The following is a 22300-nucleotide window of genomic DNA, read 5'->3' as shown; positions in this document are numbered from 1 at the left end:
CATTTTAATTCCAGTTGCTCTTTGGGGCTACTATGATTCATACCCGTTGTTGGGTAGGGGCCGTCTCTATATGTTGCCGACTTGTACTTCCCAAGCTCTTAGTACAGTGCTCTGCACACGGTAAGCATTCAATAAATACGACAATGAATAAATACTGGGGTTTCCAGCTCATAATCTTAAACCCAGCTCCCCTGAACTAGCTAATCAGCTAAGGATTTAAAGGTAAACTAAGGTGATCAGAATCATCCTGTGGAGGTGCATGTGAACTTGGGCATTAGTTTGGGAACTTAAGACTACTATTTTGGAAGAGTTTCAACAAATCGTTCTGTCACACTGAAAGAAGGCTTTCAGACAAAAACCTCATGTGTCAGTGGGCCACACCTGTTAAGTTCCTAGCCTGTTTTAACTTTAACAGCTAGTTTAATATCTGCAAAGATGATTGTACCTGCTTGGGAAGCAACTTAAAAGAGTCAAAATTGCCTTAAACCACTTGCTCCTGAAATCATTATTGAGCCGAGTTAGTTTTAGGTACTGTGAGAATTGTCTCCCCTATTTTACTTAATAATATTCCAAGGTTCCTGGTTGGTTATCAGAACCTCCCATGAAAAAAATCAGGAATTTTCTACCCATCCTGCTGCTCTCTCTCTCTGTTCTCTCCTGGTGCCTCTCCTGGGTGTGCAAATAGCCATTCTGCTGGGGCTGTCTCCCCACCCCTTGACATCTGGAGTTGGCAATTATGATAATTTACCTAACAAGCTTCTTTAGCACCTCATTTCTACTATCTCATTAGTCTTCAAGGCAACTTGGGGTGGAGTCACTTTTAGACATAGAGAAACAGGAAAGAGGTAAAGACTAGGTTAGGATCATCATTAGAGCACCATCAGAGAATCCTGCTGCCAAATCAGGTGAATCGCCATTTAGAGGCAAGAAAGACAGGTGAGGCGGGGGGCTTAAAACTTTTGTGCCTCAACCTTTGACTGTTAATGTCTCATTTTCTAAAAATGCTGTGGAGGTGAAGTCCTTGTGGAGCTGGAAAGTGAGTGTTGTAAAAAGCCGATGGCAACAACGTAACTAATTGAATCTGGACTTTCTTTGGGAAGGAAAACAGAGGTTGGTATTTACCACTGGAGATTTAGTATTACTTATATTTATTACCAAACCAATTTAAATATTTTGATCTGGTAAGTTCATTCATTCATTGTCAATTGTATTTATTGAGTGCTTACTATGTGCAGAGCACTGTACTAAGTGCTTGGAAACTACAATTTGGCAACAGATAGTTATAATCCTTACCCAACAATGGGCTCACAATCTAGAAGAGGGAGATAGACAACAAATCAAAACAAGTAGACAGGAATCAATAGCATTAAAATTGTTAAATGTAGCTATTGTGTTTCATTTTATTTAGGATTAAACCAGTGGAAAAAAATCAGTTCTACTTACGAGTTCTGGACGAAGGGCAACCAGTGATTTATGCAGCCATTTCAATCCTTTGTTTCTGTTATCACAAGGGTACAGACCCAGGATTTCTTTAGCAGAGAGAGGAGCTAGGCACCGGTCTTCATGCTTAATAAATCTTAACCAGGTATAATTGAATTGTTGGGTCTAGGGGTGGGAAGAGGGAATAATTAGCAGGTTCTGATCATTCAGAAGTTTTACCTTTGGTTTTAACATTACGTTTATTGCTGTTACACTTTAGAAGTTCATTCTGCAATGCTAATGAGATGCCACCCTGTAATAATCTAGTTTTCCATTGGTACAGGGAAAAAGACTAAGCATTCCTACCAACCTGTGACTGAGTGAGAAGACGAGTTCTTGATTCAAGCCAAAGGCAGCAGTATAAGGGAAAAGCCCTAATAATGATAGTATTTATGTTCTTCCTATGTGCCAAGAACTGGGGCAATAATAATAATAATAATTTTGGTATTTAAGTGCTTACTATGTGCAAAGTACCGTTCTAAGCACTGGGGAGGATACAGCGTGATCAGGTTGTCCCATATGGGGCTCACAATCTTAATCCCCATTTTACAGATCAGGTAACTGAGGCACAGAGAAGTTAAGTGACTTGCCCAAAGTCACACAGCTGATAAGCGGCAGAGCGGGGATTTGAACCCATGACCTCTGACTCCTAAGCCCGTGCTCTTTCCACTGAGCCATGCTGAATCAGGTTAGACATAATCCCTGTCCCACATGGAACTAACAGAGGGATTATAGGTACTGAAATTCCATTTTTACAGATGAGGAAACTGAGGCACAGAGACAGTAAGTGATTTACCCAAGATCTGGAGAAGCAGCATGCCTAATGGTTAGAGCACGAGTCTGGGAGTCAAACGGACTTGGGTTCTAATCTCTGCTCCCCCCTTTGATGTGCGACCTTGGGCAAATCACTTCATTTCTCTTCTATCCTAGTCAGTCAATCAGTGGCATTTAAGTGCCTATTATGTGCAGAGCACTGTACTAACCACTTGGGAGAGTGTCCCAAGGTGACCCTGGGGTACCGACCATCTCAAGGTCAAATGCTATCTTGTGACCACCTGAGCCAGCAGGCGGAACTCGGAAGTGAGGGTGGGATACGGCCCCCACAACTAAAACTGCTAGATTGACAGCCCAAGCCGGGAATACAGATGTCCCTCGCCCCCGTGCCAATCAAATTAGGTATGGAGGAGGGGGGAGGGCAGAGATTGGATAAACTGAGGCCGGAAACTGGAATGGCCTAGGGGCACAGGTGATAAATACCTGTCACCTCTGACCTTCGGGGGCAGAACACTAAGATACACAGTAGCAGCGACACACATGTCTTTCTCTGCCCAGCAGGCCAGATGCCCGCTCTGCAACCAGAACCAACACACTGAGGCAAGGGCCGCGGGACGGGTGAGTGTCTCGTGGGTAGGGCCTAGGTGCCCCACTGTGCATGGGGATCATAAGTGGATTCAGCGTGGCTCAGTGGAAAGAGCCCGGGCTTTGGAGTCAGAGGTCATGGGTTCAAATCCCTGCTCTGCCAATTGTTAGCTGTGTGGCTTTGGGCAAGTCACTTCTCTAGGCCTCAGTTCCCTCATCTGTAAAGTGGGGATTAAGACTTTGGGCCCCCCTGTGGGACAACCTGATCACCTTGTAATCTCCCCAGCGTTTAGAACAGTGCTTTGCACATAGTAAGCCCTTAATAAATGTCATTATTATTATTATTCCTCCCATGTAGGGAGAGTACATGTTGAGAGCTAGCCACCCACCACGTGCGTGGGTAATGGAATGGATTCGTCCCGAGTGGGAAGTGCACCTGGGTGAGAGCTAGCGGCCTCACCCACACGCGATTAACGTATGATTGTGTTCCTCCCGTTAGGGAAGCTCGAATATTGCTAATTGATTGCATTACTCCTGAAAGGGAAGCTCAATCCATTGCACCTAAACAACTAAATAATTCAATTCATCTCGTGGAATAAATTTTATATAAACTCAGGCTTTCTGTCCCCGGTCTCTCCCTCCCTCTCTTCTCCCTCTCTCCTTCCCTCTCTTTTCTTCTCTCTCCTCTCTCTCTCTCTCTCTCTCTCTCTCTCTCTCTCTCTGTCTTTTCTCTCTCTCTTCTCTCTCTTCTCTCTCTCTCTTCTCTCTCTCTCTCCACTCTCTTCTCTCTCTCTTCTCTCTTCTCTCTCCCTCTCCCTCCTCTCCCTCCTCTCCCTCCTCTCCCTCCTCTCCCTCCTCTCCCTCCTCTCTCTCCTCTCTTTCTCTCTCTTCTCTCTCTCCTCTCTCTCTCCTCTCTCTCTCTTCTCTCTCTCTTCTCTCTCTCTTCTCTCTCTCTTCTCTCTCTTTCTCCCTCTCTTTCTCCCTCTCTTTCTCCCTCTCTTTCTCCCTCTCTTTCTCCCTCTCTTTCTCCCTCTCTTTCTCCCTCTCTTCTCTCTCTCTTTCTCTCTCTTCTCTCTCTCTTTCTCTCTCTTCTCTCTCTCTTTCTCTCTCTTCTCTCTCTCTTTCTCTCTCTCTTTCTCTCTCTCTTTCTCTCTCTCTTTCTCTCTCTCTTTCTCTCTCTCTTTCTCTCTCTCTCTTTCTATTCTCTCTTCTCCCCTCTCCCTTCTCTCTCTTCTCCCTCTCCCCCTCTCCCCTCCCTCTCCCTCTCTCTTCTCTTTCTTTTCTCTCTCTTCTCCCCCCCCCCCCCCAAAAAAAACAAACCCATACCCGGAGGACAGGTGACAGAGAGTCATAAGAGGTGCGGTCTAAAAGGTGGTTCATAGCTTTAAGATCGGGGTATCGGGAGGCCCTGAAACTGAGGCCAGTTTATACATGACTCTGTGACAGGGTCAAGCACCGGAAACCCTCAATGTATTTCTGTTAACTCTGGGGGTCTAAAAAGTTTCCAAACTGCATCCCATCATATTCCCCCTACTAAATCTTCCTCTGGAGTAGGAGATGAGATTTTTCCTATTTGCCACCCAATCCTGGATTGTTTGGCACCTAACTTTACTATTGGAGCATCTTGGAATCATGGAAAGTTTGTACTTCCCAAGCGCTTAGTATAGTGCTCTGCACACAGTAAGCGCTCAATAAATACTATTGAATGAGTGAATCATGCCCTTGCTTCAGTGTGTTCCACCTCTGAGACCCGATTCTGTTCTTCCCCTAAATCTCTGGCCAGATTGTTAGCATTCTGCAGCCTGCAACGCCCACTGTGACCATGGAAGCATAATAATAATGCTAAGCACTTACTATATGTCAAACAGTGGGGTAGGTACAAGTCAAACGGGTCAGACACAGTCCATGTCCCACACAGGGCTCAGAATCTAAGTAGGAGGGAGACCAACTATTTTCTTCCCATTTTACAGATGAGGAAACTGAGGCACAGAGAAGTTAAATGACTTGCCAAGATCACACACCAGGCAAGTAGTGGAGCCAGGATGAAAACCCGAGTCCTCTGGCTCCCAAGCTCCGGACTCTTTCCCCAATAGTATGTGAATGAGGGGAGGGTGTGGAAGAGAGGCCAGAATTCCCACTGTCATTTGTTGGCAACTCAGAAGTTAAAGTGTGCTCCTGGTAGGAGGAGAGAGAGGCTTTCAGTTGTGGCTAACTCCCTCTGAAAAGGCAGTAGAAGTTACAGCACTGAATGAGGAACTAATATGGTAGAAACTTCATTTTTTCCTACCTTGCTGTTTAGATCGCAGTCCTCCGTAACCACAGTGTCATTCCCTAGGGAAATGCATTTTCCCAAGGCTGCATTAATGAGCTAGGAAGCAAATTTTGCAATGTAAACTTAGAAAACAGTATTTGAAGAAGGCATAGACATGCATCATGCTTAGATAATGGTGCTTAAAATGGAGTGTTTTTTGCACTGGTGGATTTTTTTGGGGGGGAAAAGCTTTCAAGAGTTTCATCTTGCTGAAAATGAAAACAGGCGACTGAAAAGGGGAGATGCTGAAGGCATTCTACTCGGTAAAACCCTTTCCTCGGTAGCAAAGGTAACACCTGCCAAGAGATGAACTTATCAGGCTCTGTATTTCTGGGCTAAGGGTACCCCCTATTGAGCCCTTCAGAAAAGTACAATGAAAGCTCATCAAGAAAGTACTTGCTTCCTATTTAAGGAAGGTGACAACATAACAGAGAGATGGTAAGACTTGCCTAGACAAATAATTCCGGGAGAATATATGTCAGTGACATTTTCTGAGTGATTACTCATAAATGCAATGTAACTCAGTAACTACTCATGCATGCGAATGAATAGCATTTGAAAAATAGCTTAGATTGTTTTACAGACTACTTCGTGACAAAAAAAAAATGGTTTTCTAGTGCTCTCTAGTGGTTTTTCGGTAGCAACACGCTTTCTGGTATATAATATTGAAATCTGGGAATTAACAATGGTGGAAGAATCAACATTTTTAAATCCCAGAATTCGATCCACCTGCATAAAGATAATTGGCATGTACTATTTAAAAACTCTAAAAAAAAATCCATTGGGTAAGTTTAAAGTGAAGGGAAAAATGGCAAATCTATGAACTTCGGTAACCAATCATTATTTTAAAATTATAGCACGTGTACCCTAACTTTTGTAAGAGAATTTTATTTAGCAGCTGACTGCTGAAGTAATACCTACCATTTGGGAATTTCTTCCTGTTCCACAATTAATATATTTGTTATGGGCTTACTGTGTGCCAAGCACTCTGTACTAAGCACTGTGGTATATTCAAGACAATCAGGTCATACGGATTCCCTGTCCCATAAAAGGTTACAGTATAAGGGGGAAGGAAAACAGGTATTTAATCTCCCATTTCACAGGTGAGGAAACTGAGGCACAAAAGTTAAGTGATCTCCCCAGTGTTCCACAGCAGGCAAGGGGGGAAGATGGGTATGGAACCCAGGTTTCCTCACTCCCAGGCCTATGCTCTTTCCATTAGATCAAACTGTTTGTCATTAATTTGAAGTGGCTACTTTTCAGTCCTACAAACCTGAATGTGCCAACTGGCATAGAGAGAATTGGCATTCTGATGAGGTCTTTACAAAACCCCATAAATCCACTCTTCTATCTTAGAAGCTTCAGTTGTTAATTTAAGCAAAAAACCTGGCCCTAATGGAACTTTATGGCTGGGTTCCCAAGTTTGTTTGCTTTTCCACCAGCTATCCCACGTATGTTAGCCATGCTGCACAATTTAGGACAGGTAGTTAAAGTATAGTAATGAGGAGGTTCCTACTAAGGTTGAGCACGTTGCTGGAGATTTAACTCAAAAATTCAATTTCTTATTCTACAAAGGTTTAGACTCAAGAATCAGATAATGTTGTTGGCTGCATTCATTTTGGGCTGAAGAAGACACTAGAGGTCTATCCACTGTTATAGGGCTTTGTCTAACAAATTAGTAATAATAATAATGATGGCATTTATTAAGCGCTTACTATTTGCAAAGCACTGTTCTAAGCGCTGGGGAGGTTACAAGGTGATGAAGTTGTTCCATGTGGGGCTTACAGTCTTAATACCCATTTTACAGATGAGGTAACTGAGTCACAGAGAAGCTAAGTGACTTGCCCAAAGTCACACAGCTGACAAGTGGAGGAGCCGGAATTTGAACCCATGACCTCTGACTCCAAAGCCCGTGCTCTTTCCACTGAGCCACACTGCTTCTAATTGCAATTGTACAGATGATCTAATTTACCCATTTTAGTCCTAGCTTCCTGTGGCTTTGTCATGGACAGGAAGTGTGGGGTGGAATCTATTGCAGCTGAGAACCCAGTAGGCATCACATCTAAAAGACACTCACCTCCTGTTGCCCAGTTGGGATTTAAGATCGAGAAAAGATTGCTAAAAAAATCCAGTCCCTGTGAGCTCCTTTGCTTCCCTCCTTCCTCTGTCTTTCTGAGAGTTTCAGTAATTCAGAATCTTAGGCAAAGTTCCAAGATGCCAAAAATCACCCTCTGTGCCCTGCCTGATGAAATGACACTAGGTTGATATGCATCTGTGTAGGAGTCTGGCCAGACCGTATCTGCTGTGGGTATACATCTGGAGGGGAGAAATCATTGCTTTTATCTCTGCCTCAACCCCCATGACCCAGCCAAGGGAGAAGCACCAACAGTGAACCGCGGTGGATGACTTAAGAAGAATGTCATCCTTATTATCTGCATTCCATTTCCGCCGAAGAGGTAGAGGGGTTTTCTCCTTCCTCATCACCTCACACGTTAGTGCCACCGAGCTAGGACCTACTGGTCCTGACCTTGTATGGGAAGCAGCCCATCTAGTTCATGGGATAAGAAATGCTAAGAATGCATGGTTCGAAAGGCTGAATTGCTATCAGCCATCTTGAATGGTGGAATCTTCATTCTCCTGAAGATATTTAATTCCAACCATTGATGAATACATTTACCTCTTGAAACAGGGGAAAGATCTCTGAACCTAAAGCCCATGATGGAAAAAATTAACCATTTTATAGAAAGAATAATTAAAATCAGCATAGCAAGTGATATTTGTCCAAGATTAACTTGATCATCATCATCATCATCATCAATCGTATTTATTGAGCGCTTACTATGTGCAGAGCACTGTACTAAGCGCTTGGGAAGTACAAATTGGCAACATATAGAGACAGTCCCTACCCAACATTGGGCTCACAGTCTAAAAGAGGGAGACAGAGAGCAAAACCAAACATACTAACAAAATAAAATAAATAGAATAGATATGTACAAGTAAAATAGAGTATTAAATATGTACAAACATATATACATATATACAGGTGCTGTGGGGAAGGGAAGGAGGTAAGATTGGGGGGATGGAGAAGGGGACGAGGGGGAGAGGAAGGAAGGGGCTCAGTCTGGGAAGGCCTCCTGGAGGAGGTGAGCTCTCAGCAGGGCCTTGAAGGGAGGAAGAGAGCTAGCTTGGTGGATGCGCAGAGGGAAGGCATTCCAGGCCCGGGGGATGACGTGGGCCAGGGGTCGATGGCGGGACAGGCGAGAACAGGGTACGGTGAGGAGATTAGCGGAGGAGGACCGGAGGGTGCAGGCTGGGCTGTAGAAGGAGAGAAGGGAGGTGAGGTAGGAGGGGGGCGAAGTGATGGACAGCCTTGAAGCCCAGGGTGAGGAGTTTCTGCCTGATGCGCAGATTGATTGGTAGCCATTGGAGATTTTTGAGGATATTTGATACTTGATATTTTCAAATTTGCCCCACTTCTCTATCAATCAGACCATCATCTCTAAACACTCACTGCTTCAGCCTATACAAGCTGTTAAATATATTGGAAATGAGACTTACCACCCCACTTGCTCTCACAACAGGAGCCTCCAAGTCAGGGAAGACATTTTCCAGGTACCATCTGAAGCTTTTACACTGTAATTTCTTCCGGAGTTCTTTTTGTTGGGTTAGGTTTCCGATAGCCGAACGTCTCTCCAGGAGGTGCAAACCGTGACCATAGAAAAGGTCTTTGTATTCATCCAGCCAGACCTCTGCCACCCGAACCAGGTTCCGCTCCACTGTTCTTACCCGGTCTTTGGGGAAGGAGTATGGATTATCATTCCTAAATATGTGCCCCACTCGGGAGCAGGGAACAATTTCGATTTCTCCCCCGCACATCCACACCTGGGGGGAGATTTAGATTGTACAAATCTGTTATTCAGAGGTGAGCTCTTTTTCATAGGCAAATTGATGATATGAAATCACTTTAGGACACTTTTGCTCTCTAGGTTCATATCCTCAACTTTTGTAACTCCACAGATGATCCTCCGTCTCCGTCTCTGAATAAAATTCTGGTTATGTATGTTTCACCAAACTCCGTGACGCATTTCTTTTTGCTCTGGTAAAAAGAAAACTATACAGTCTTCTGTTTTCTCTGTTCTCTGTTTTCAGTTGGGAAGGACACTACCATTCATAGCACACAGCACAACAACATGCTATATATTTTGATGGTGGTGAGGTTTTTGTTAAAATTACTGCTTGATAGTATGATATCTTAGATGTGGTTTTGAGTCTCAGAAAAGAGATATAGGTAATTTTGTACCCTCTCTAGATCCCAAAGCATTTTAGGTTTACTGCTGGAAAGTAGGATATTATCCAGTTTCCAGATGGGTAAATTGGGTTATGGAAGCCCAAAATGACTTCTTCAAAGTTGGCTAGTGGCAGAAACCAGGCTTTTCAATTTCCATCCCAGAGGGTCACCTGTGTAATTGGGTTTCTGTTATGGTTCTGAAGTGCTCCCTCTGACTTGCTACCATTTTAAATAATCAAATGCAATTAGTTAAAATAAATCATAATATTAATGAAGACGGAAACAAGAATGATCTCACACCTTAAATGAAATCTCCATATTTTCACCACCCCAAACATCGAGTCCAGGATCATATGTTCCAAGTTCATAAAAGTATTTTTTGTCAATAGAAAACAGTCCACCTGCCATGACTGGACACCTAAAAGTGAAAAGATTGTTTTTAGACTTGTGCTCTGCGGAGGATCTGGACAATAAATGAGTATTGTCCTTCAACTAGTGAATTCTTGAGACCTAAAGCCCTGGCAACTACTTTATGATAAGTACTAAATGCAGAAAGCTCTTAATACATATGAATATTAAAGAAGGAATAACTTGCCACTTTTACTAGATGGTGTGTGATCAATTTCTGCAGAGGGCTAGAGAAGCACGGTATTGCCAAAGGTATTGATATCACTGAGGCTTGGCTAAATGAAGTAATAATTGGAGAAAGAATTGAGGAAGCCAATTTTCTTCCCAATCCTTGCCACTCTTTCTTCCCTACTTACTTTTTTTATTTACGTGCTGCTGATTGTTATTGACTTTTGTTTATCAATTCTCACAATTAACCATTATCTATTCATCAATTTGTATTTTCTGGGTTTATGCTTACTGACCTCTAGGACAGAGACAAATCTTTCACTTTTGAATTTATTCATATTATTTATGTGTCTCCGCCTATCTCTGCCCAATAGACTGTAAGTTTGTTGTGGGCAGGGAATGCATCTGCTAATTCTCTTGTATTGTGCTTTCCTAAGTGCTTAGTCTGGTCCTGTGCACATAGTAAGCATTCAGTAAATACTAATTGATTGAAGAGTCCCTAGTCACTGTCCGGAATGCCTGGTGTAAACTTTCATACTATTTATTCTGATGATGAAGAAAGGACATATGGTAGCATTTAGTGATGCAGTGAAATTGACTCAGTTATTCATATGGCCTGAGAGGGTTACTATGCCTCCTGAACTGCCTATTTACTGGAAAAATCCAACACGAGGGATTTTCAAATGCTAAATATTTCACCAAAGCAGCTTCATGGTTGAATATTCACGATGGCACCACTTCCCAGCAGTAGCGAAGGTACAGTGGCAATGAATAATAGTAAACTAGGATAAGCACAAAAACATAGGCATATTTGAATATCCCTTATGACAACTTTTCAGGTGTCAAAACAAAAAACCTTTTGCCTACAAAATTGGCTCGGATTGGGAAGAATGTGTCTTTTCACGCTACAAGAAACCAGGTCTAAAAGTCAAAGCAAAGAAGCAGCGTGGCTCAGTGGAAAGAGCACGGGCTTTGGAGTCAGTGGTCATGGGTTCAAATCCTGGCTCCACAAATTGTTAGCTGTGCGACTTTGGGCAAGTCACTTAACTTCTCTGTGCCTCAGTTCCCTCATCTGTAGAATGGGGATAAAGACTGTGAGCCCCCTGTGGGACAACCTGATCACCTTGTAGCCTCCCCAGCGCTTAGAACAGTGCTTTGCACATAGTAAGTGCTTAATAAATGCCATCATTAAAGCAAAGCTGCCAAGCAGGGGCAACTAGTAAAACTCATCCAAAATCCAAATGACTCACCAATGTGTACCTCAAAGTTGGCTCCTACCATGTTCCCTTTGAAGACGGAAGAGAATACGGAAATTGGGAAGAAAGGCTCCTTTCTCCCCCCTTCTCTTTCCTTCCCCTTTCTGTTATTTAAACTTTTGAGTAATGCCTTCAGTTATCTACTTTAATCCTATGTATGAATTTATGAATTCTATTATTCAACTTTATCCTGTTTTATCCTTGTTTTTCTCTGATGTCCAGTAGTTGAAAATTAGTTTTGCATATCTCACCCATTAGATTTTTAAACTCGGGGTCAAGGAACATGTTTTGTTTCTTTTGAACAGTGCCTAACACTCAAATGCCATTGATCGATTCTTGAAGCATGAAAATCAGGGATTACCCTAGAGCCTTTGTTCTCCAGTCAGTCTCAAACATCCAAACACAATTAGTGCAATACCAAATGGCAGACCATCTACTTTAACTCTTCTGAAGGTTTTGGTTAAGCGCTTACTATGTACCAGGTATTGTTCTAAGAGTTGGGGTAGAGAAAAGGTAATCTGATTGGACACAGTCCGTGTCCCACATGGGGTTTACAGTCTTAATCTCCATTTTACAGGTGAGATCACTGAGGCAAAGAGAAGTTAACTGACTTGCCCAAGGTCACAAGCTAAACAAGTGGTGGAATGGGAATTAGAACTCAGGTCCTTTGTGTGTGCCTACCATCATTACCTTTTTTTTAGCAAATGAGTCAACACATAACCTTTATTTTTCATCAGGTCATGTTGCATCCAGGCTTTTCATTGTTCTCAAAGAACTAATCTTGGAATGTTTATTCCCTATTGTATTGGTTCATATATTTTCTGAAATCTGGGATTCATATTGGACTGGGCGTTCTCTTGAGTTGACTGCTTCTACCTGGTAAGAAAAGGCAATTTTGTTACCGATATCTGAATTTCCCATTCTCACCTTATGATGTCTGTTTCCTTCATTTTATTTTTCTCAATTTCTTCTGGAGAAATTGATTTCCAGCCAAAATTCATGGGCCACGTGAAGATACCTCTTTGAAAGCTGTCCACTGTCTGGTAACTAAATCAGCAGAAAGATAATCAGTCAGATGCCTCATCAGAGTCTAAAAAAAATCTGTTTGGAAAGAATTAGTCTGAACTGCTGCCATAAACCTCCCACTAGTCTGTTGACCCCTTTGAAAGGTATGGGAATATAGTGATGGTTTGACAAGATGAGTCAGAAATCTTGCTTTCTAAAACCTCTTTCTTCTTCTACTTAAAGGGTTCGCCCCCTCTCACTAGATTGAGTACAGCATGCTCAGGAATCCACTGACAAGGTCGAAAGACTCTCAGCTTCCCTGCTTTATTTATCCACAAGCATGACTTCAAGTGGAAATTAGCTCTTAGTTCTGGAGGGTCATAAAGAAAAAATGCAGGGTGGCACCTAGGAGTTAAGGGGTTCCAGAACAAGTTGGCTTGGTGTGCTAAACAAGGTCTATCTAGAGACAGGGACGAGCAGACCGACCGGAGAGACAGGGGAACTTGAGTCCCAACTTTTTCCTTCTGAAGGAGGGGTGAAAATGGGGTAGGGATTTCAGGGGAAGTGGATCCTGGAATAGGGCAAACTTCAGAGCTAACCGGTCAGAAAGCCACAGTTCTGGGATCTCCAAATCCTGACAGGAAAATCTCATTATCCTACTACAACCCAGCCCATACTCTTCACTCCTCTAATATTAACTTCTCATTGAACCCTGGAGTCGTCTTTCTTACCTCTCATCCACATCCTGCCACTGTCCTAGAATGCCCTCGCCCTCCATATTTATTAAGCATAGTAAGCATATCATTGTATACAGTTAATAATAATTATGGCGTATAAGTGCTTGCTGCGTGCCAGGCACTTAACTAAGCTCTGGGGTGGATACAAGTTCCTCCTCCTTCCTCTCCCCCTATTCCCCCTCCTCATCCCCCCCACCTTACCTCCTTCCCCTCCCCACAGCACCTGTATATATGTATATATGTTTGTACATATTTATTACTGTATTTATTTTACTTGTACATGTTTATTCTATTTTATTTGGTTTATATGTTTTGTTTTGTTGTCTGTCTCCCCCTTCTAGACTGTGAGCCCGCTGTTGGGTAGGGACTGTCTCTACATGTTGCAAACTTGTACTTCCCCAGTGCTTAGTACAGTGCTCTGCACACAGTAAGTGCTCAATAAATACGATTGAATGAATTGAATGAATACAAGCAAATCGGGTTAGACACAGTCCCTGTCCCACATGGGATTCACAGTCTTAATCTCCATTTTAGAGATGAGGTAACTGAGGCACAGAGAAGTGGTGACTGGCCTAAGGCCACACAGCTGACAAGTGGGCAGGATTAGAACCCATGACCTTCTGACGCCCACACCTATGCTCTATCCACTATAGCATGCTGCTTCAAATACCACATTTTTTTTTTTTTGAGCCTATTTTATCCTAGCTATAGAGGGCACAGCAGCTCCTGAAAGTGCTGAGGACTGTCTGCTCCCTGGCCTACAGTGACGGAAGATGTCCCACAGTTGATGACTACTGAGTGTTAGGGTTTGCAACCCCCCTTCTTGTTTCATTTGGGAAATACTGTGCTGGAATTGGGGCTTTGCCCATGTTAGCTCCCCAAACAAATGACATCTTCCACCACCTTTTGAACGTTCCCATGAGAAACAAATCATGGCATCTTGTCCTGTACAAGCAAAGCCCTGGGAATCAGAAAGACCTGGACTCTAATCCTTGTTCCACCACTTGTTTGCTGCATGACCTTGGGCAAGTCATTTCACTTTGGGCCTCAGTTATCTCATCTGCAAAATGGGAATTAAGATTTTTGAGTCCTACGTGGCACAGGGACTGTGTCCAACTTGACTATCTTGTAGCACTTAGTACAGTGCCTAGCACATAGTAAACACATAAATATCATTTTTTTTAAAAAAGTCTCCCCCTCCTAATAATTCATTAAACACTTACTATGTGCCAGGCACTGTTCTAAGTGCTGGGATAGATACAAGATAATCAGGATGTCCCACGTGGGGTTTACAGCCTTAATCACTTAGAACAGTACTTGACACATAGTAAGCGCTTAACAAATACCATCATTATTATTAATCCCCATTTTACAGATGCTGTAACTGAGGCACAGAGAAGCTAAGTGACTTGCCCAAGGTCATGCAGTAGACAAGTGGCAGGATTAGAACCCATGTCCTCTGACTCCCAAGCCCGTGCACTTTACACTAAGCCACGTTGCTTCTCTAAGCTAAAGCTGCTTCTCCTACCTAAACCTGCAGAGACATTCCTTCGGGATCACGTTTCAGCTTGTTCTCTTCTTAAGCAAGGGGGTAGGCACAGGCTCACATGCAGTAAAATGAAATTACCTCAGATCCTTGTCACTAATGACTTCAATCACTGGACAGGCTACTTTCTTTCTGTGTATACGGACTCTTTCTAGCAGGGGTTCCAGCCACCCAACATTACATTCCACGTGAGAATCTAAAAATGTCAACACATCACCTGGTGGACAAAACCGAAAATAACATTATCAAAATGAAAATAACATTACTTTAAAATAGAATAATCTATTTTAAATTGTCAGCCCTGAGTACAGGGCAACCATCTGTTTTGCACCTAATATTCATTCCTAAATGTTTTAATACAGCACTTTTCACACAGAAAACACTCATTAATTCCATTAATTAACTGGAACAGTCATTTACAAGCCACACCCATTTTTGCATTGTTCCCCAAAGGCCTACTAGGATACTCTGCCCTTATTAGGCACATGAAATGAAAGCAGCCAACAATCTGAACTAGGAACGTGCTCTCCCTGAACCCAGAAAACCTTTATCCTACTCCAGATAATAATGCTCAGCTGGTACAGTCTTCCTTACCTGTGGCAATCTGTGCACCAGCAAGTCTGGCTCTTATTAATCCATGGCGTTCTTTGAGGTGAAGTAGACGAACTTTTGGAAATTGTGACATATACTTGTCTAAATTGTCTTTAAGGTGTTCTAAATAAAAACAGGTGAGAAGTTAGAAACCTGTTCAATCAATAGCGTTTATTGAGTGCCTACTGTATTCTGAGTACTAAACAGTGTTTGGGAGAGTATGATAGAATAGTTAGAAACACTTCCTGCCCACAAGCTTACAGTTCCATCAACTGGACCTTGGATCAGTGGTAAATTTTCAGAGAAATTCTTCTCCCACTCTAAGATTCATAACTCCGGTGATGTTGTTGAGTTTATATGAAAACTGCAGTCATTCACCTCATTCCTCTGGGAAGGGTTTGGGGTGCTGTAATGTCGGTTGCCTTGTTTTTCTTGTTTTTTTTTCCTTCCACGACCCTCTTTCTCACTTTTTTCAACTTTAAATTGAAGAGACTGATTCTGCTTTGAATTTGTACAAGGGAGGTGTGTTACTGCTCTTGCAATTGTATGGGATTTCTGTTAAAAAAATTCACAACCTGCGACATTGTATTCAGTTTTTCACTATGATCTCTGTTCTGCGTTGTAAGAGGGGTGGGGCAAGCACTTTTATCACCATGAGTGCAGGAAAATGTGTCTAGAGAGAAAGGTAGATTTGGCACCAGTCCAATTTTTGTCTGGTTAAACCAGTTCCCAAAGCTCTGTCTAGTGTCCAGAGAAACTGAGGGCCTTAAAACATTTGGTTATTGACAGTTCTTATGGGCCACATGGTAGGGGGAGTGGATTTCGTGGCTACTTCTGCTTTCTCCACCACCCTGTCATTCATTCATTCAATTCACTCAATCGTATTTATTGAGCGCTTACTGTGTGCAGAGCACTGTACTAAGCGCTTACGTCAATGCTGCCAGCTTCTTCCGACCTGACCCCTGAATTTTCAAGACCCCTGGAGATTAGACATGGGTGAAATGAGATGGTATTATTGGGGTGGGATTAGAGAGCCTTCTTTATCTTATTTCTCCCTCCCCCAAATCAATTTTTGATTGCCACACACAGGAGAAGGCCTATGGAGTGGTACCAACTGGCTGTTTGACATTGCTGCTGACGTTGTGTGAACCATCTGCTGAACTCAGAACGCACTGGAGCTTAGGAACCCTTTCTCAATTTAGGCTCCACCAGGCCAATGTCAAAGCAGCCAGTCTTGCTCCAGGCTTCAGAAAATGCATTGTAATTGAGCTCTAAAGCTCTCCTAGTTTTTCTATCTCTTGTTATCTCCTACAGTCACAGGACCAGAAAGGCAATCTCCCACATTTTCATATTGTACTAAAAAGAAAGGTGAGCTAAAATGGAATAGTTCCTTTTATTATAATAATAATAATAATGATGATAATAATAATAATGGTATTTGTTAAGTACTCACTATGTAGCAAGCACTGTTCTAAGCACTGGGGTAGATACAAGGTCATCAAGTTGTCCCACGTGGGGCTCACAGTCTTAATCCCCATTTTACAGGTGAGGTAACAGGCACAGAGAAGTAAAGTGACTTGCCCAAGGTCACACAGCAGATAAATGGCAGAGGTGGGATTAGAACCCACATCCTCAGACTCCCATGCTCTTGCCACTAAGCCGCGCTGCTTCAATATGTTTTGCATATCAGAATGTTTTCAGACATTTTGCCTTACCTGTTTATTTGAAGAATGATGATGATGAAGTTTGCTAAGTGCTTGCTATGTGCCAAGCACTGTTCAAAGTGCTGGCGTAGATAAAAAGTAATCAGGTTGGACACAGTCCCTGTCCCACCTGGGGCTCACAGTCCTAACTCCCATTTTCCAGATAAGGGAACTGGGGCCCAGAGAAGTGAAATGACTTGCTCAAGGTCACCCAGCTGACAAGTGGCAGGATTAGAACCCAGGTCCTTCTGACTCCCAGGCCTATGCTCTCCCCACTAGGCCATCCTGCTTGGTTATACCACATGGCTGCAAAATGTGCTTTTGGAATGGCAGTCCAGCTTTTGTAAGTTTGTATTTTGTATATTTACATTGGGAGTTTAAAAAGTCAACTTAGAATAAGTGTTCTGAGGTCTGGTTTGCCTTTGACGTCTACTTTCAATTTATCATCCTCATTAATCGTATTTATTGAGCGCTTACTGTGTGCAGAGCACTGTACTAAGCGCTTGGGAAGTACAAGTTGGCAACATATAGAGACAGTCCCTACCCAACAGTGGGCTAACAGTCTAAAATTTAGCTTTGGCTTCGTTTACAACAGAACAAAAATGGCAGTTTGTGGAACCCAAAGCCTTTAAAAAATGTTATCTTGGGAACTCACTCCATCCAGTGAGAGAAATGGTAAATATGATCAATTCTATTACTATTCTATTCTATTCTGTTACTATTGGGGAAACCGCAGTTCACCATCCTCTTGACTTTTTTTTCCAAAATATCTAGATAAGTGAGACCACAGTTCATTTCTGGGGGCCTGAATTTTTTAAAGTAATTTACTAGTGCAAATCTTGCCTGAGACCCACAGGGATGAAATTCCTTTCTGAAAATCACTGTGCATGCAGCTACCAAAACTCAGGTGCCCAAATGCCACCATAAGTCAATAATACTGCCAAACTCAAACTGCATTTTTCTCAGGGCAGAGTGGAGGAAGGAAATTGACTTCCTTTTCAATGGCTCAAGTTCCATATACTGCATAATATCAGCTTTAGTTCACATTCATTCACTTTCTGAGCTGAAGAGAGGCAGGACTTTTCTACCTTTAGTGCTGAAGTCATCCACTAGGATAATCTCTTGAATCAAGTGGGGAGGAGAACGATTGAGAACGCTGTGGACGGAGCGTAGAAGAGTGGACCAAACCTCATCCACGAAGCATATGATGATTGTGGTGGTCGGGAGGTCGTTATGAACCCACTGCTCAGCACACCTGGGTGACGAATAAAATATGTGAGACCTTGTCACTACTCAGCATATCAAAAGCAAACAAACCCAGGGATGTTGAGTTAAACTTCATCATACCCCCTGGTAGTACAGGAACTGTGTCCCATCTGTTATCCTTGGACCTACCCTGGTCCTTAGCACAGTGTTTGTCACATAGCGATAGCTCAATGAGTACCAAAAATATGTAAACTTTTTCTATTTTCACACAGGATTGGGGGTTAAAGAAAGTATGGAGAATCAGGAATTGGGAGGATTTGCTATGATCGAAGGACTTCTAGTGTGCAAACCATGAAATCTGAAGGTAAGTCAGAGCCACAGGATGAAATTGCCACCTACTTGAATAAAAAAGCTAATTAGTTGCATATGCCATTGGTCCTAATTAACACCCTTGTTGGCAGTCTCAGAAGAAAGGATCTTTTCTTCCTTTCCCTTTTTATAGGAGCATGTTTAGGGAGTAAGTGTGCATAACTATTAGATAATGAAACTGGCCTCTACTCTGCCTCTCCTCCATGTTCACCTCATGGGGAGCACACTTGCTGCCTGGTAGCCAAATCGAATCAACTCGGTTGCCCAGAAGTGAGAACAGGAGTGCACAGTTTCTGCTCAGTCGTACAACTATTGCTTTTTGTTTCCTTCCATTCCCTGTGGCTTACTGATTGCCTCAGTGATGTCATGCCTCCAGTTGTTGCCTCTGGTACTCCCCATAGAGAAAATATGCTGTCCTGTCAATGCTGCTACTGCTGATAACCCAATCAGGAAATGCTGGTTTTTCAATTAGAAACTACCCATGTGGTTTGAAAGTATGCTTGTAAGGACAAGAAACTGAATGCAATCTATTTTTCTAAACACCATGTTTTTCCTGTGCTAAATTAAAGAAACAGAAATTGGTGACAAAAATGTATTTTTGAGTGTATAGCATTCTTGGCAGGTGGGGGCAGGGAACATATTGATTAATAATAATTGTGGTATTTTAAAGCACGTACAATATGCCTAACATTGTACTAATGCTGGGGTAAATACAAGATAAACAGGTCAGACACAGTACCCATCCCACATGGGCCTCATAGTCCAAGGAAGGAGAACAGATATTGAATCCCCCTTTTACAGATGAAGAAACTGAGATACAGTGAAGTTAAATGATTTGCCCATGATCACCCAACAGGCCAGCGACAGTTGGAATTGGAACCCAGGTCCTTAGACTCCAGGTTCAGACACTTTCCACAGAGCTACACTGCATGTTATGTGAAAGGGAGGAGGGTAGGAAGCATATGTCTTCATTCTGTCCTAAACACCTAATTCAGTGCTTTGCAGTTTAGGTGATTAATAAACACCACTGATGATGATAGAGCACTTACCGATCATTAAACATTTGTATTTATGTGCTAAGGTGCTTATAAGAGAAGCAAGATAACAGCATTGATTGCTTTCCTTAAGAGCAAATATAACTTTTGCCTTCATAGCCAGTTGGGTATTTGGTATCTACAAACGAGTCTAAAAAGGGATGGGGGTGAGGATGGTTACTTCATCATTCTCTAATGTCCTTTTCCTCCCCTCTTCTGCCATGCATTGCCATGCTCAAAATTAGAATTCAGAATTTATTATGGAGGATATTCCTCCTGAACAGATGTCATTCATTCATTCAATCGTATTTATTGAGTGCTTACTGTGTGCAGAGCACTGCACTAAGCGCTTGGGAAGTACAAGTTGGCAACATATAGAAATGGTCCCTACCCAACAGTGGGCTCACAGTCTAGAAGGGGGAGACGGAGAACAAAACATATTAACAAAATAAAATAAATAGAATTAATATGAGCAAATAAAATAGAGTAATAAATACATACAAACATATATACATATATACAGGTGTTGTGGGGAGGGGAAGGAGGTAAGGCGGTGGGGATGGAGAGGGGGAATGTCAATAGTGCTGGATGAATGCTTTTTGAAAACAAAGGCTTCTCTAACTTTTGAGGGGGGGAATCTTGCAGGTGAGGCAAGGCATTATCTAATGTTTTCATTATTAATAATGATAACTGTGGTACTGGTTATGTGCTTACTATGTGCCAAGTTAAAAGATAGTCAGTTCAGGTACAGTCTCTGTCCTACATGGGACTCACAATCTAAGTAGAGGGTATCAAATCCCAATTTTACAGATGAGGAAACTGAAGTGCATAGAAGTTAAATGCCTGGCCCAGGGTCACATAGCAGGCAGGTGGTAGAGCCGGGATTAGAACTCAGGTTGTTTTAGCATTCCCAGTGTTGCAGCAGTGTTTCTCCTAAAACATCTTCATTGGATGTGACATTGAGTTGTCAACAGTTGGTAAGCTTCCATAAGCTGTGCCCACCACTGCTGTCCCTGAAGGGCTGGGGCAGAGGCAAAATGAAGCCCTTCTACTGCACTACTTATAGATATTGAAATAGTTCTACAGGCCTTATGAACACAACCAAGTGTAGCTTGTTTTTACAGAGGGTTGGCAACATTGCTGCCACATGCTATGGCCCTTGCAAAGCAGCAGTGGTGGCGTGGGCACAGCTGCTCCAGAGATTTCTGTGGAAACTGCAATGGGCACAACTGTGTGAATTTATGGGCAGTTAGTAACCCTGCTGTGACATAAAGAAAATGAATAATAATAGCAGAATGCCAGGGCTGCCCTCATCAGGTGAGCTGATGTGGATGGGGGGACTGCGGGGTTAGTACAGTGCTCAGAGCTGAATATTCTTATTATTATAGAGAAGCAGCGTGGCTCAGCGGAAAGAGCCTGGGTTTTGGAGTCAGAGGTCATGGGTTCGAATCCCTGCTCCGCCACATGTCTGCTGTGTGACCTTGGGCAAGTCACTTCACTTCTCTGGGCCTCAGTTCCCTCATCTGTAAAATGAGCATTAAGACTGTGAGCCCCACCGTGGGACAACCTCATCACCTTGGAGCCCCCCCAGCGCTTAGAACAGTGCTTGGCACATAGTAAGCGCTTAACAAATGCCATCATTATTATTATTATTATTATTATCAATATATTTAGTGCTTACTATGCTCCAAGCACTGCTTTAGGCACTGGGGTAGATAAAATTTAATCAGGTTATACACAGTCCCTGTCCTACATGACACTCACAATCTAACTTGGAGGGAGTAGGATTGAATCCCCATTGTACGGATGAGGTAATTGAGGCACAGAGAACATAAGTGATTTGCCTGAGGTCACACAGCTGCCATATGGTAGAGCTGGGATTAGAATCCAGTTCCTCTGAGTCCCAGGACTGTGTTCTACCCACTAGGCAATGCTGCTTCTCATGACTATTACTATTACTACTGGAGGTAAGGAGAACAGAAGAAATGCATTAAGGATTTAAAGGCCAAGCCTGAAGTCATGTGGAAGTGTGTTAGGAGATAAAACATAGACATGTCACAGTGCTGGACTTTTTGAGTAATGACTCTGGAAGGATTGTGATACTAAGAGCAGGAGTGAAAAGAGCATTAGCCAGTAATACTAAATGTGACTGCCTGTTTTATTTGCCATTCTTGGTGTAGAAGGTATTATCAGCCCTACTTCAGTCTTTTTCAGTCACACCCACACATAGGGATAAAATTCAGTCTGTACCTTCACCTTTGAAAACGGAGAACAGTTATGAAGTAAAAAGATTGTTGGAAACAGAAAATCAAGTAGGTTTGTGCAGATGGCATTGATTTAAGGATGGCAACACGTGTTGTAAGAAGTGGTGAAGATTGAATATCAGGAGTTCCAGGGACGTTTGGATAAACTTGTTTTCAAGAGATCGCTGTTGGATTACTAAAGGCCTGAGGTAGAGAGGTAGGCTCATCAAGTGGTACATTCCAGCCAATAAAATGGATATTAAGAAGGGTAATCATCCTGCATTAGCGAGTATATTGAGCTGGTTGGACCACTGGTTTATGGACTTATGTTACTTTTTAGGTAATCCCATTTTAAGTAAAGTCACAAATTGGTCAGAATAATATTCACGTTTCTTGACCAAGAGTAAGGTCTTATTGGGGGCAATAATCTTCTTCCCTTCAAAGCCCTACTGAAAGCTCACCTCCTCCAAGAGGTCTTCCCAGACTGAGCCCCCTTTTTCCTCTACTCCTCCCCATCCCCCCGCCCTACCTCCTTCCTCTCCCCATTTATTACTCTATTTATTTTATTTGTACATATTAACTAGTCTATTTTGTTGA

The 22300-nt window shown here is 42.6% G+C and overlaps 1 protein-coding gene across 1 annotated transcript in view; it reads right to left on the bottom strand.

The window, feature by feature from the left end:
• The window catches only part of GALNT5 (polypeptide N-acetylgalactosaminyltransferase 5), a 35705-nt gene that overhangs the window by 3813 nt on the left and 9592 nt on the right, over nt 1-22300 (bottom strand). Inside the window, exons 2-9 of the mRNA XM_038751456.1 lie at nt 17940-18106; nt 15152-15271; nt 14639-14774; nt 12197-12316; nt 9738-9855; nt 8708-9031; nt 5126-5206; nt 1444-1605 (exon numbers count right to left, since the gene is read on the bottom strand). Of these exons, the coding sequence (XP_038607384.1) occupies nt 1444-1605; nt 5126-5206; nt 8708-9031; nt 9738-9855; nt 12197-12316; nt 14639-14774; nt 15152-15271; nt 17940-18106 (1228 nt within the window). The remainder of the gene's footprint in view (nt 1-1443; nt 1606-5125; nt 5207-8707; nt 9032-9737; nt 9856-12196; nt 12317-14638; nt 14775-15151; nt 15272-17939; nt 18107-22300) is intronic.

Source organism: Tachyglossus aculeatus, chromosome 9, assembly GCF_015852505.1.
Source record: "Tachyglossus aculeatus isolate mTacAcu1 chromosome 9, mTacAcu1.pri, whole genome shotgun sequence".
Classification (NCBI taxonomy): domain Eukaryota; kingdom Metazoa; phylum Chordata; class Mammalia; order Monotremata; family Tachyglossidae; genus Tachyglossus; species Tachyglossus aculeatus.
Note: the sequence above shows the minus strand (reverse complement) of the source record. Positions and strands in the feature narration are given on the sequence as shown.